At 42.2% G+C, this 15,430-nt stretch overlaps 1 protein-coding gene across 1 annotated transcript in view; it reads right to left on the reverse strand.

Annotated features, from left to right (window-relative positions):
- The window catches only part of LOC115388149 (immunoglobulin superfamily member 21-like), a 171,865-nt gene that overhangs the window by 65,669 nt on the left and 90,766 nt on the right, over nt 1–15,430 (reverse strand). The window contains 1 exon segment of the mRNA XM_030091092.1: nt 7,897–8,018. Coding sequence (XP_029946952.1) covers nt 7,897–8,018 — 122 coding nt within the window.

Raw genomic sequence — 15,430 nt, forward strand, 5'->3', positions numbered from 1 at the left:
TCTCTCTCTCTCTCTCTTTCTCCATTTCTTCTCACTCACTTCGATTTGACTCTTCATGAATAACTGTATCTCTCACTTTGTGGGGAAAACTATTGATTTCACTGATTTGTAGTAACAAGCACAAAATCAATATGAAAAACCGAAGAACATGTTTGCTCGATCAAAGGAAGACATGAGAACATGGAAATCGGTTTTTCAACACAATGTTAGAATGATAGATAAACGTGCAGAACATTAAGTAAATAAACAGTTTGCCACAAACAAAATTTAAGACATCTCAAAACCTTCCATGCACACACATACACACACACACACAAAAAAAAAAAAAAAACAAAAAAAAGAACCCGAGCATATACAGAGTGGAGATCGATAGCAATGGGCCCCCATGGAGGAGCAGCAAAAACAGCACACCGCAAAGAGAGATCGATTGTCCCTGAGGAGTTGCATCTGAAAGCTCTTTCCTGTTATGTAGGCCTTCCTCCAGAACTCCTCCTGCCTACAAATGCAAGCAAATGCAACCGCCACGACGGAGAGTGAGAAAGAGCAGTCCTGACAGAGCGGCGTCTGATAGCTCATCCAGTCAATCTCTGCATCAAATTAACTAGCACATTGTCAGATACTCTTTGTGGTCTGAAGCGGTACGGGTGAACGGGTCAGGACTGACGACCGCAAGTCAGCGCGCGCTGCATGAAAAGCAAAGACATAATGCCGAGAGGGCCAGATGCATAGCGAGGTGTGTAATCACCCGTGTATCCTTAAGGAATGAGCATGAAACAAAATGATGAGGATAATGCTGTGATTGTAAAAGAGAATGCTAAAAAAGAAAATGTGATTGGCCATGTGTTCACTGGTGAAATTATAGAAAGTGCTGATGCAGCAAGTCTCTCTGTTCTTATCCACAAAGCTGTAGTTCTGTTGTCTGCGATCCTAAGTACGGCATTCATGGATTCCAATCCATACAAATGCGGAGGAGAGCACAGTGATACAAAGGTAAAAAGGATGGAGGTATTACTGGAGGAAGAGTGAGAAGCTCATAAAGAAGCTGCAACAAACAATCAGCGTTTTGCTGATTACAGAAGCTCCAAAGCTCTATTGAAAGTGCATCATATAGGTTATACATTGCTTATTGTTAACCAATCAGACAAGTCCAGCACAAATGCTAAATTTGAGTCACTGCACCCAAAACGGGATGTTTTCTAAATTTTATATTTACTGGAAAGAGTTTGGAATAAAAATTCATCTTTGTTTTATTAATTCTTGCTAAAGTTTAACTAAACAACATGCATGTCTCGATGTCTCGCCCACACCAGCTGGGATTGGCTCCAGCCCAGGTGCAGAGCATTCATGACTCTTTCTAATATCAGAAATGAAGCCAGCTCAGAGGCTGACATGGTGGAATTATGGAGCCAGAGATGAAAAAAAAACAAAACAAAAAAAAAAAGACTGAAGGGGTGGGGCTGGAGAGCAAAAAGGGGCGGGGCTGACAGAGCCCAGGACCGTGGTGTTGTGTGATAATGTGATGATCTGCTGTAAACTGGTTCCATAAGTAGAGCTGCGATTTTTGGCTCTTTGAAGACTGGCTCCTTGACGAACGTCACGTGATCTCTATTAGAGACGTCGGCCTCATAAGTGCGGAGACAATCTATCTTCTGACACCTGACACTGTTACTGTCGGTTATGAGTTTTCATCTGGTGGTTTAATTTGCTTGATGATCCGGAGTTAAAAGTGATGTTTTTCTCACACATTACATTGTGGTTTACCCTGCACGTCGTCCCCAGAGAAGAGCTTCAAAATACTGCTACGTGTCCTTTGACTGAGCATTTTATGCTCTGTGTGTGTGTGTGTCTCTGAGTGTGTGACTGAGTTTTCCTTTACTAAAACCTCTGATAAAGCGGTCAGTATGGTGGTGACTGGTTTCCTTGTTAACTGATGACCTCCTTCCTCGAGTATTTCCTTCTGCTGCTGCTGCTAGCACGAATTAGTTGTTGGTTACAATGAACCAACAACTAATTAAAACCAGGGGTCTCCAAATCCAGTCCTCGAGGGCCACAGACCTGCATGTTTTCCATGCCTCCCTGCTTCAACACAGCTGATTGCAATGAGGCTCGTTATCAGGCTTTCTGCTGAACTTGGTGTTGGAACCTTCATGAGATTCAGGTTTGGAGACCCCTGATGTAAACCTTCTGAAAGGCTGGAAGTATCTGTCAATCGTTCCAGAGCAGACCTGTCACTCAAGTAACCACGCCACCTCATCATGGAAAGCTTATCCAGTTTTATTGATGTTTCATTTTGAATTGGAGTCTATGAAGTCACAGCATTTTTGGAGCCAACCCCTGGTGGACACTATGATATTGCAAATTTTTGACATTTCTAGGTAGGCTTCTGTTTTTTTGGAGCCAATGCTTCAGCCCCAGCCACCCCCCGTGACCCTGAGAATGACCAAGAGGGTTAGATAATGGATGGATGGATGGATGTCTTAGTGTTTCCATACCACTGATGCCATTGAAGCATCTAAATATAAGCAATAAGAAGAAGAAGAAGAAGAAATAAAACACACACTGGATGAAATGAATGTAAAATCTGCCCCATCTCAATATATTAGGCTAGATGTATGTCATTATTGTAACTTTCATTTGATTGTTCTAAATCACATAGAACACATTGTGTTCTGCCTCGCTGCCATGAGGCTAACGTACCATTCACTGCACCACTGGGCCACCTACATCCCAGAGATCATCTGCAAAATGAGCTATAATTGGTCCTTGCTCGCCCCTTTCCTTTGCTTAACCAGAACACAGCAGCAACCATTCCACCCACAATGTGAATTCACAGTCAATGTGAAAGAAAAAAAAAAGATTCAAACTTGCAGCTGTGATCAAAAGAAAAATCGCGGACCTGGTTTGAATACAATTAAACTGTTTTCCCAATTACACTCAAGTAACAGCATAATCCCGAGCTAGATAAAGACTGAGGCTCACAGAACTTTTTTCCAATAAATGCTGTGAATGACGCACAGCGATTTGATGATAATCATTGAAATGAAAAAAAAGGGGGAAATAAAGTGGGTCATGTCACAGATGCAGGCAGTCTAGAATAAAATATAAATAGGCCTGAAGGTATTGTTTAACAAAGCCTGAAAATGAAATATACTATGCATAATATACAGAATATGTATCATACTTAAGTATTCTGTGTGAGGAGATTCAAAATAACGCAGAGAAATTCATTTTATAAATATGAATAAATATTGTTTCAAACATACAGCACATGACTCACAGCAACTCCAGAGGTAACATCATGTCAAGTCAAATTTACACATTTGGAACGATAAACTCTAAATAGCGATGGCATTATGCGACTGCTGCCCGTAGGCGAGTCTACTAACCGCCACACTTCGACGGCGGAGTTGAGAAGCTCGGCGTCCACAGGTAGACGTGACCTCCTGCGGTCCTCAGTGGTGTATTCCAGTGAAGTGAACCTTGAACGTATTCCTGTCCAGCACGGCATTGAGTGGGTGGGAGGCATTGTTCGACGTGACACGCGGCTTGGACAGCGTTCTCCTCTCTGGCAGAGCCATCAAAGCGTCCGGCTCCCACCCCCACTCCACTCCAGCACTGGCCTTGTACGTCAGTTTTAGTCTGCTGGTCTCAAACCTGCTGCCCATTATAACGCCGCAGCACTGTCCATTGGATGTTGAAGGGCCATGGACCTTGTTGAGGTGTTGGAGCTTCAGCTTGTCTTTACCCAGCCCACAGTACTGGTACTTGCTATTTGTGCTCACCCTCTTGAGGGAAATGAGTAGACATCAGTGCCACGACCCTACTTTTAGTCGATCATTAACTCATTTGTATTTGTTTTGCTGAAAACACTTGTGAAAATGTTTCAACCCTGTATCCAATAAGTAGCCTGGTACTGGTGGATCTCACTAAAAGAGTCAGCCCTGACCTTTTGAAAAATGAAAGAAGTGTATGTATATTAGTTAGCGGAGAATGATGTGGGAAGAAGGAAAGACTGTAGAGACCCACTCTTTCAAACACACATCCTTCCATTATCCTCAGAGCTGTTAGGGGTAAACAGGGGGGTTTAAACATGGGCCAAGCTGCTCCACAACATGTTTTTCCATGGTCTTCATGAAATAATGGGCCAGTTCCATCAGTTTGTCGTTCTTGGAGCCAATGGGACATGGTGCCTTTGGCACAGGAACAAGAAGGAAAATCATTTCCAGCGCAGGTGCCAAACATGAAGTTCAAACTCATGCTGAAAATGTAGTACGGCACACTGCTGCAGGGAGCCTGAAGTTTGACCACCGTTTGCCAACATCTTAGCCTGCAGCTTTGTTTCCTCGCAATACCACTTATGTGTGAACACTCGAACTGATCCCAGTCAAGTTTTTAGCAGATGCTGCTTTGCTAAAGCTTGAATGAATATGATGGAGCTGTGCTGCTCCCGCTACTTGCTGCACACTCTCAGTTAAGCAGCCAGTCTTCCTCTGTTTTCACGAGGCAGGACGTGAACGCTTCACTCCCTTTATTCACAGTCTTCACACACGACAGGTAAAAATTCCAGACTGAAACTGTAATGAGCGTGAAGGAAACACTGAATCCGTCTTAACTGGTAACCGCGAACCTATTGTACAATTACAACGAAACTGCTCAACAAGTGTTACCATCAGCCATGAACAAGGAAATGACATGTTAATGTTGACATGTTGAGTAACACATCAGCGTAGTACCGTTACAGATCAGCATTAGAACTGATTACTAACCATTTCAACCTGCACATATGAAGTAAATCTAAGTCACTCATCATGACAACTGATTTATCGAAGCACCAAACATACAGCCATTACCGAGAATGCTTTGAGAGACCCTTAAATTTCAACCATATGCGGGTCTTACATTTTACCAATATTCCTTTCCCATAATGCACTTCATGTCTACTTTCAACATAAAAGCGAAAGTGTCAAAATAAGGTCTATGCAGAAAACTGCGGTGCTGCTCATTTTTCCAAACAGTAGGATGCCTCACAGCATGATCCACAATTATTAACTAAAAGCAACACACATTAATGCCCTTAAATCAGCAGGCAGAACAATGGCAATCTCGAGCATTTACGCTTTGGAGACGCAGTGCAGCAATCTCTCAGACTTAGACAGCCATGATTTCGTATGCCTTGAAACTAGGGAGCCGATCCTGCCAGCTTGTGGGGTCGGGCAAAGTCAATTCAAAGGCTTGTGCGATCTGCAGCACTACTATTACGCTTCTAACATTGCAGATGAAATGCATCACCACTCCAACACATCCGACTTGTAGGCAAATCTGGGCGGCTGGCGGGCAGCGGTGGGGGTGGGAGGAGACAGAGGCGGGAGGTATTTGCATATTCATACCTCCATGAATACTGAATGAAGTCAAAGGTGTAGACTTTCTCTCGGAAAAAAACCATCTAAATATATAATTTTGAAGAAGAAAGATACATTTTGGAGGGTATAAACAACCAGGCGAGAACTATTGTTTATTCTTGATTAAATACACTGTCTCATCTCCAAGTGTTTGTTGTTGTTGTTAAAGCCAGGACCGGACTCTTCACTGACTTTGACCTAATACTATAAATGTTGAGGAAATGGAAATTTAGCTAATATTTCTGGGAAATACAACTTTGCTCCACAATTATCTGCCTGTTTTGGACATGAAAACAGAGGGAGAAAAAAGATGGACTGCCAGTAGGAGCCAGGATAAGAGACAGACTCAGTATCAACATAAGAAGTACTTTATGCTCTATCACCCCACCCACACAAACCCACTTAACCATGCACTTAAAAGAAAGGTTCCTATCATAGGTTAAACTCGGCCTACGCATGCCCTTGATGTGCTCCATTTATCTTTTATGACAAATTTAAGCATCTTTTAAAGGAGAAAAGCGGACTCCCGCAGCCTATTTAAGTCTAAAAAAAAGGAGGGTCTGCAAATTCCGAGCGCCTCCAACCACATCCAAGATCAACCATTTCTCCTTACGGGGACTTAACCTCTTTAAAAAGGAGAACTAAGACAGGGACTCAGCTATGTACGGACAGTTGATTACAGACAATTTTATAGCTGACTTCATTTCTTTAAGTATTTAGAGTAGGTGTCAAATCCATAAAAGTCATTATGCATAGTTGTGCATATATATATATATATATATATATATATATATGTATGTATGTATGTATGTATATATATATATATATATATATATATATATATATATATATATACACATATATGCCCCACCGCTGGGGCCAATCCCAGCTACTTTTGCTGAGGACGGGGTTCACAGTGGACAGTTTGCAAGTCTGTGGCAGGGAAACTTATTCATTCATTAATGTAAAAACTTTTCTTGACTTAAATAAACTGGTGAGTCTTCTGGTGCTGCTGTATCATATCTGTAAGACAGAACACTCGGAGGCTTTTCCTTTTGTCCTGGAGCTGGATTTATCAGGCTGCTCAGGCTTTGTACAGAAGATTCACCATTCTCAAGTAGAAATTTGAGTTAAGAATCAGCTTCTTCCACGTCTTGGCAGTGCTGACATACAATGAAATCGGAGCTGTGACCAACTGTGAATGTTTTCTTTTTTTCAAACTGGAGGAACAGTGGTGCGATTATGGCAGGAGCCTACCTTTCTTTTCTCCTTTTTTTTTTTCTTTGTGGTGGAACAACACAGGTCAAGCACGTTGACACATTTACAAGAGCACGTAGCATCAAACCAACCCAAGCTGTGGAGTACACTTCCTCCTGCTTCTCTGTATGTTTGTGTGGGTGTCCATGCGTGGAGGGTCATGTTTTCTGTTTGTGTGTGCATGTTTCTGCGTTTGCGAGCATGTAAGTGTGCGCACCATTCTACTGGTATGATGCTTACTCTCCCAAAGGGATAGTAGGATTGTCCAGATAAATCATCTTCAGCCGGGTAGCCACACCACATGGGAGAAAAGCGGGTGAAAGAAAAGAAAAATAAGGGGGGGGGGGGGAATACAATGAGGTAGCAATGTGCATGAGCTGAATTAAAAAAAAAAAAAGCCACAGGATGACGGAGAGATGAAAGGGAATGATGAAAATGGGATTGTAACAAAAGGATGCAAAGTGTGAATTATTCTTGTTTTGAATTAAGTTGTAAGTGCAGTGCACGGCCAGCACTTCCTTTGTGTTGCTGAACATTCAGATATCTGCGGGAGGAGGGGAGCTGCAGCGGAGGGACTACGAAATAAGGAGATGGGTAGACAGCTGCCAGCCGTATTGTTGAGGCCCGGGGTGAAAAGAGGCAGTCCCCAGAACGCCTCAAACGTGTAATCAAGCCAGCCAGAGCCAGATGACTGCTCCTCCTCCGACTCCTTTTTTTTTTTTTTTTTTTTTTTTAATTTCTTGCTCTCAGCCTCTCAGTGAAAGCTGATAAGGCATCCATTGTGCTGCAGATCATAAAAGGGGAGTGCGCGCTCACCTGCACGCTCATGCGCCGCACATGGGCGGCGCTACCTGCGACAGTCACACCCCTGTGGCAGGAGTGAGGGCCGGCCCGGCCAGATGTTAGCTAAATCTTTAACACTGAACTCCTTATCCTGAGCAGGGCTGCTGATTAGAGTTCACCGCTGCCTCCTGTTCCCGTGTATTAATACAATGACCCCTTCCCCCGGTCACTCCAGTGTGGCCTGGTCTGACCAGCGGCAGATGGCGGAGCATAAAGTTGTGTAGAACTGCACAAGAGTTCATTGAGGGGCCTTTACTCTTATAGTGCCAGGAGAATGTTTTATTATACCACACATTTAATAGTTACAACTTACAAGCTGTGCCAGTGGAATAAAGAGAAGTAAGTGTAAGAGGAAAACAAGGAGGAAGTCGTGAACTAGATTGATTTTCAGTCTTACCGGACAGTTGATTGGTACACAAGGTCTTCACGTCTCCGGTAGTCCTCCATGTGAGAGTAATTTGTATTAAACATAGCATCATAGGTGAAGATTTTCTGCTTGATGGTACCTCCATCTGTGACCTGTGAAGCAAAGAAAGAGAGAGCTTGTAAGGTGAGTCCTGTAATGATGGATGGGACAGGATCTGCCTTTTCGCCCCTGGAGCTCCTCTTATGAATAAACTGTTGTTCCGGGCCCGAGGTGCAGCCACTGCTCCTGCCTGCAATTATCTCATTGATTCACGATAAGCTTATCCTTTATAATGTGTAAAAGCAAGAGATTGAAAACCTGCTGACGCGATAACATCGCGGAGAAAGTCTCTGAGCCAGCTGCCGGTCTGTGCTCATGCACATGGTTAAGTCTTAATGAAGACAGGCAGAGTGTGGTGTTCTGTATGTGTCAAGCATTCTGCTTTTTGCAGAGGTAATGGCATGTGACAAGATACTGCAGAGCTAAAGGGATAAGGTATTCAAAACACTGGTCTCATCTGTTTTTTTTTTCTCCTTTTTTTTTTTTTTTTCCTGGGCTCGGTAGATGATGGAGGATTTCTTTCCTTTCTAATATTCACGGGTGTGTTAAAGTCACTTTGCATTTGAATGACTGTGATTTCTTCACTCCCCCAGAAGCCACAGACAGCCATAAAGGAAAATGGGTGACAGGATTTTAATGTAGCCACTAATACTGCTTTGAAAAAGGAAATTGTTGGAGGGCCACGGATTCGCCGGTGAAGATGCTATCGCTCTGATCCAATTCAGTCCCTTCACTGAGGTAAACAATGTCAAAGCATTCCATGATTAGTTCATATAACGTATGATATACACACCGCCTCATGGAGAGACAAAGCTAAATTCTATTTATAAGAACAAACAATTGCCTCCCTGTGAGTGTGGGTAACTCATATAGCCTGCTCCCTCCAGAGAGGCGCGCCGCCTCAGGCTCCGTTTGCTAAGTGGTGCTGCGCAGGGAGATGACAATACTGGAACGCCCAAAAGCAGTTATGTGCAGATGAAATACCTTTCCATCCTGTGACTAATGATCTTTTTTTTTTTTGTTACATGCAACCTTTATCCTTTCGCTTCAGATGAGTTTTGATATTTTTTTGACAGTTTGGAAAAAAAAAAAGAAAAAAAACATGAAAATACTTGTTTGTTTTTTCTGAAAATAGTCCCCTCCACTTGTACGTCTAATTTTAGACTTTTGTGTGACGCCACTTGGCGAGCGCAAGTTTTGGCATTCTTGTCAACAACCTGAGAGTATTGCGGCCATCTGCTCAGTTTTAATATCAGTTCAGGGGTGTGCACGCATGACGTGGCTTTATTTTGAGCCGCGGAACGGGGATAGACAACAAGAAAAGGTCAGGCACTAAAAGCAAAGCTGTGTTTTTTAAAATTGTACTTTCCAACCACCCAGACTAGCGCTATCACTGTAGTTATGTAGTAATGGCCCCTTCACAACAACACCATGGGGCGTTTAGAAGCATTCCTGTCTGACATGGCTGTAGAACACCGTAAGTGAAGTCTGTTATGCGGACCTCGATAATTTCGGGTTTACAGATATCATGCCCACGCACGGCAGACAGGTATCACACAACGGAAGTGGAGAGGAAGCACGTTTCACTTGATTAATGTTACTGAAATATAAAGACTGATGCATTCGTGAGGCATGAGATGAGCATTAATGTCAAGTGTGCTTCAAAACTGTCACTTAAAATGAATGGTTCAATTCGAGTCATTTATTTTTATCTTTCTCAATTTCACCCAGGTAGTGCTGAAACATGTGAGCTCTGATCAAACATACTTCTGTTCTACAAAAAGATTTTCCTCATTTACATTTGCAATCTTCAAAACCCTATCTGCCTCTTTCTTTGTCAGTCTCAGAGAACAATGTTATCGCGTTGTGTAAATACCTGAAATCAGACATCAGGAAAAATCCTTTTTTAATGATCGTCATTATTTCTTGAACGTTTTGCGACTCGGAGAAGAAAGGCTTTAAATCAAATTAATTCCAGGTCAACATGTCATGGAGATATGCTGATAAAAATTCGACTCTCACATTTCTCTTAATCATCCCAGACCTTCATAAAGCTGTATTAACTACTAAAACCAGAACACATTACATAATTAAACCAAAATGAAAGACACACTGTAAAATTCAATTTTTTGAAGCAGACCTGATAAAAAGTGAAAATTCGATGCACCTATGGAGACATTTTAGCTTGTGCACATTGAAAAAACTGTAAGTAGCATTCCAGGTGATTCCAAGTATCTTCAGCTCAGCTTATCTGTTCAATATTACATTTAAAATGTAATGTAAAATACATTTTCTTGTGTTTAAGTCATGAACAAAAAAAAACAAACAAAAAAAAAGTCAGTGTTATAAATCAGCTCTATGTACAGTAAGTCAGGCAAAATGCAAAACTTGGAAGTACAACAGTAAATCTTTTCTTAAGCCCAGTAGCGAATTTACCCATTAAAGCAAAAAGGCATTTCTCGGGTGGATCTTTAAGAGAAAGCAGATACATTAGCTCCTCCGAGAAGTAAACACTAACTCCACGACTTCAGTTCAAACTGTATCTCTCGGCTGACACTTGTGCAATAAGCTGACTGCAGTTACCGACAGTCCGCAGTGAAGGATAGTTTGATCTTGGCTGTTTGTTAAGTCTGAGGTGTTATAGTCTGTCTATTGGGCCTACCTCCTGTATATATTACTGACACCAGTCTGACTGAAGGCGCTGCTCTTTGCCATCTGAGACTGAACGGATTAAACATGGGTGGCTCCGAGCAAGCAGAGAATTTTCCATCTCTGTTTTTCACTCTCTTTCACCAAACTTACAATCACAGGCAAGTGAAGCCAATCCCGGCTGATTATGGGCAAAGGCGGAAGACAGGCTGGACACGTCGCTAATTTTAAGCCAAGGAGGATGAATGTTTTCTAATGGCAGGAATGAAACTGGATTACAAAGGTGAGTAGAAATAACCTTGGGATAAGATATTTAAAGATCATCAACAAATCTCAGGAGAAAACTCTCTCTTAATTACCAAGTGCTGAAGGGAAAAAAATAGGAACACACACACGCACACACACACACACACACACACACACACACACACACACACACACACACACAAGTTAATTATGTTTTTTTAATTTTAGATTGCAATACTTCAAGAAATAAAATGTTTTCACAGGCGATATTTAAAACCCGCTTGACATATTTGAAATGTTTTTTAACCTCCCTATCCATCCAAACATTTCCCGACTAAAAAAAAAAATTGACTAATTTAGTAAAAGAAACCGGATTTCCATAATTAACACAACTTCCCAGTATCAGGACATCAGAAGCTGATACTAGCAGTTGATCTGCAGACAGTTTTTGGTCGACTCCTCTTTCACGGTCCATCTAATCCAACCAGCATTACAGCTGCTTCTGTTCTCACCTTGAAAAAACCTGCCAGTATCACATTTCTGGTATTCTGAAAGCCCTAAAAACCTGGGAGAAGATTTCTGCCTCAGACAGGTCTTCAGAATAGCCCCTCTCTTTATCCATCCCTCTTTAATGATTTCACCTCTTAATTAGCACCGACCTGTAAACCCCCTGTACAATAAATCTGTAAAAAAAAAAATAAGTCTACTTCCCTCGGTGTCCTCCCAAGACCCCAAAAAGGACCTGTTTGTCCTGTAAAGGACAGACCATGAAAGAACAGGACGGTTAAATGGGAGAGCAATGGGAGGAGGCGAAGAGCGCCAACCTGCTGCCAAAATGGCGATACAAGAGGGAGGGCAAGAGGGAGATGAATACCCTTTGATTGCAGAAAAGCACCGCTGGGGAAGCAAAGCTTTGCTACTACTGCTTTGTGGAATTCAGGCCGTGCAATGCATATGAGGCACAAAGGCGCCAAACCGCTCCAGCGTTCAGCCATCTGGAGATATGAAAAGGCGAACATGGGTGGTTGAGAGTTAGCTACCCCTCCCTCGTCTGCCCCGTGGTAGATAGTGGATTCTGGCTGAGGGGATGGCCAGCAGGCAAAAGAGGAGACCGTGACAGGGAGCCGAAGACCGGGTGAGTGTGAAGGTGCTCGAAACAGGGTCCTATCTCCCTCCTGAGATATAACAAATTCCGAGATCTCTCCAGAGAGGAGGGTGCCCCGCGTCCCTTCTGGCCAGCCAGCTGAACTGCAGCTCTAATGATGCCTCCTATTATTGGGGTCAGATTAGGACTGGGTCTCAGGGGTTAACCAAAGCCCTCCTCTCCCCTGCCTGTCTGGGGTGGGCCTATTTATAGGCTGCAGCTGCATCAGCAGCCACTGGAGGAAATTCAGCTAACACACTGCAGGCCAACTGTGAGAGATTCAACCTGAATCCTGCTTCATATTTTTCAGGCGGCAGTCAGAAAATCGCGACAGAGAGTCCTTTCATAGTGTTTTTTTTTTTTTTTTTTAAGCGGGTTCGGAAGAGAGATGAAATACGAGCTGTGTGTGATTTCAGAAGATTTTCTCCTCTTTATGTACAAAGATATGAAATCCCTGGTGTGGCTCAAAACCATGCAAAGTTAACGAGGAATAATAACAGTATGATCTTCACAGGGTGTCATGTGAGTGGGTGATAACGGTTTTCACAAAAAGTTCATTCATATTTTACCAAAAAGTCTTTGTGATCTAAATCTACAAGTCGAACGCTTCCATAAGATGGACAGCAGCACTGCAGCACAGCGCTCAAATAATGTCTTAATAAGATTTATTCTCATTCAATCCCTCATTTAAAGACTTAGACAAGCAGCCACAAAAGAGATGATCAGAGCATTGTCATGAACCGGCTTGGCACTTCCCTTCATATCCATGCTAATTTGCCTAATATTATTATCTGACAAAGTGTCTTTTTGAAACAGGGCTTGAAGCACTGAGAGACATTGTCTTACTTGTTAAACTGGTGTAATTACTGTACACAAAAGAAAAAAATAACAAAATCCAGACCCTATATTCATGTGCAGAAGGTTTTCCTGTATTTCTTTCACCCTCCATCAAATTAATCTACTTTGAGAGGAAAAAAAAAAAATCACAATTCTGCAGTTTTGACACAAGTGCTGGTTCTTATCTTATGTGCCGAAAAGTTTGCAAATTCCAAGGTCTCCACAGGACATTGAACACAACCAAACGCTTCATCGGGCAAGTGGCTACAATATATTTAATGAGCTTCATATTTTTTTTCCAAACTAGTTTAATTCAGCAGTGTTAGACGGCCCAACAAAGGCTTCGATTCACACTGTAGGATGATTTTAAAAAAAGAGTAACTGTTTCTTTTTAATTAGTATTTCCAAAAAAGGCAACTGCTATTCCCAATTTTCCCACTTTGGGTGGTTTACACGAATTAGTGCACATAACAGCACTGAGAAGTAGACAGCCACTTACATTAAAATCCTGCCAGGAAAAAAATTCAATGAGCTTCACATTCATGCTATGAGGTCTCATTTGCATGTTTCCAGTAAAAAGAGATTGTTTTTACGTTTTGGCTTCAGAAAGGTTTTGCATTTACGCAACATTTTGAGAATCAGAAATGCTGAAAATGACGTAGTTTTCATGTTGGGCCACTAGTGGGTGCTGTTGGTTGATTGGTTGGTAATGAAAACAGTCAAGAGTTTCGAGTTTTCTCTTGAAAATGCTGTAAATGGGGCTGAGTGTAAAACTGTGAAGCATGAATGCTGTGGCTGTGTTCATCTGTGTGGTAGGATTTTGTTTATTGAAATACTTTTCTGAAGAAAAACTGTGTCGAAGTAGATTTTAGAGTGCACTTTTTTAATAAAATGTCTGGTTGGTCATCATGTGTTTAATAAAAAGTGTATTTAATATTGACCAAAAAAAAAGCACACAATGTTCAATTTCATGTGGTCTGTTTTACAACCGTGGATCATTTAATGGCAAGCAGAAAACAAATTATTACCTAACACGTAGACAACATCAGTGCAGCGAAAGCAGGCAGGATGTGAGGCGAGGGAGAGCTGAGCTACAATGAAGTGCAGCCATAACGTGATGTGTGCCGGTGTGCTAACAGTGTTCCTGTTGGTGCTTTTATGGAGCAGAGAGCATGAAATAGTGGGGACAATATCAGAGAAAGTGTTGCAAAGTGCTGTATCTGAAAAAAAGTATAATAAAGCAAACAAAATACGAGGCAGCAGGATAAAAGTGCATCATGTATTAACTTTATTAGGCTGCGGCACTTAGAGCTGCCAGGTGCATGCAGGGCGAACGCTGACGTGTTGATACGGCGCGTCTCCTGCTGGAGTAACGGCTACATCTGAGAACGAGCCGCGTAACGTTGATCTTCATTCAGATCCGGCACGCTGCATAGGTGGTCCCGCCTCTTAACCTGTGAGTTTACAGCTCTGCATGCTGTGCTCCCCTACCGGCTGCTGAGTGACAGAAGACTTGGTTAAAGGGATTTCATGCTTCAAACGACAGGCTCCTCTCCCCCCTCTGTCTGTCACCGCTCTCAGCAGGGCAGCACAGCTAATTCAGGCTGCTAGCTAACCCATGATGGAAAAGACACATATACCGTACCATGTCCGTAACACAGGTTTTGCAGGACAAATTTGAGTTTCATAATTGATTTATTGGAGAACTGGTTTGAGACTTAAGTGTGACAAAGCAGCGTTTAATAAAGAAAACGTCATGGGAATGTTATGATGGTCTTTATTAATTTATCAAGAATACTTTCAATTGCAGTGTTGTTATAAGGAGCAATGGGCAACATGATGGGAAAGCTGTAGATAAAACTGTAAACATAATAGAGTTGGAGCAATAAAGTAACATAAACCAAACATTAAGAGCTCAACACTGCCCCCTGTGGACTGGAGTGGGAATCCTGACATTAATTGCATCAGTTGTAAACAAAACAATTCAAAGTGCTTCACAAACAGAAAGAAGCACATTAATAAATAACATTACCAATAATAATACATTTTATTTGGAAGTGCCTTTCGGGTCACCCAAGGTCGCTGAACAGAGAGGCAGCATTAAAATTATAGAAATAAAACAGGGCATGGAAAACAAAACTCCAATTAAAAAAAAAAAAAAAAAAACAGCAATTAAAAACAGGAGAATAAATAGCTGAGGCCCTGTTTCCACCTGGCATGAACATGTGTCTCGGGTGATCCGAGCATATGTGGCGAGGCCAGATGCTATGCTGTCTTCACTTGTTCTGATCATGCTTCAGATCGGTATCCAGTAATCCTTTAACGTCATTTCCCAGTGGTGAACGAAGTGGCGTCTGGCTGTCCGCCGTCCCCGGACCACATTAAAGACACATATTGTTCTCACTACCACACTTATGCGATCCTGTGTGTGTGTGTCAGACCTCCACAGGGAGCGGTGCGAGTGAGGACACGTGAATACGTATCGGTGTCTGTTCCCAGCTGTCTTTGGCACTTATTTTCGGATCAGCCGAGACCATTTTAATGCCAGGTGAAAACGACGCCTATGAGATTTTACATAAAGCTAATAAA

This window comes from Salarias fasciatus, chromosome 5, assembly GCF_902148845.1.
Source record: "Salarias fasciatus chromosome 5, fSalaFa1.1, whole genome shotgun sequence".
In the NCBI taxonomy this organism is placed as follows: Eukaryota; Metazoa; Chordata; class Actinopteri; order Blenniiformes; family Blenniidae; genus Salarias; species Salarias fasciatus.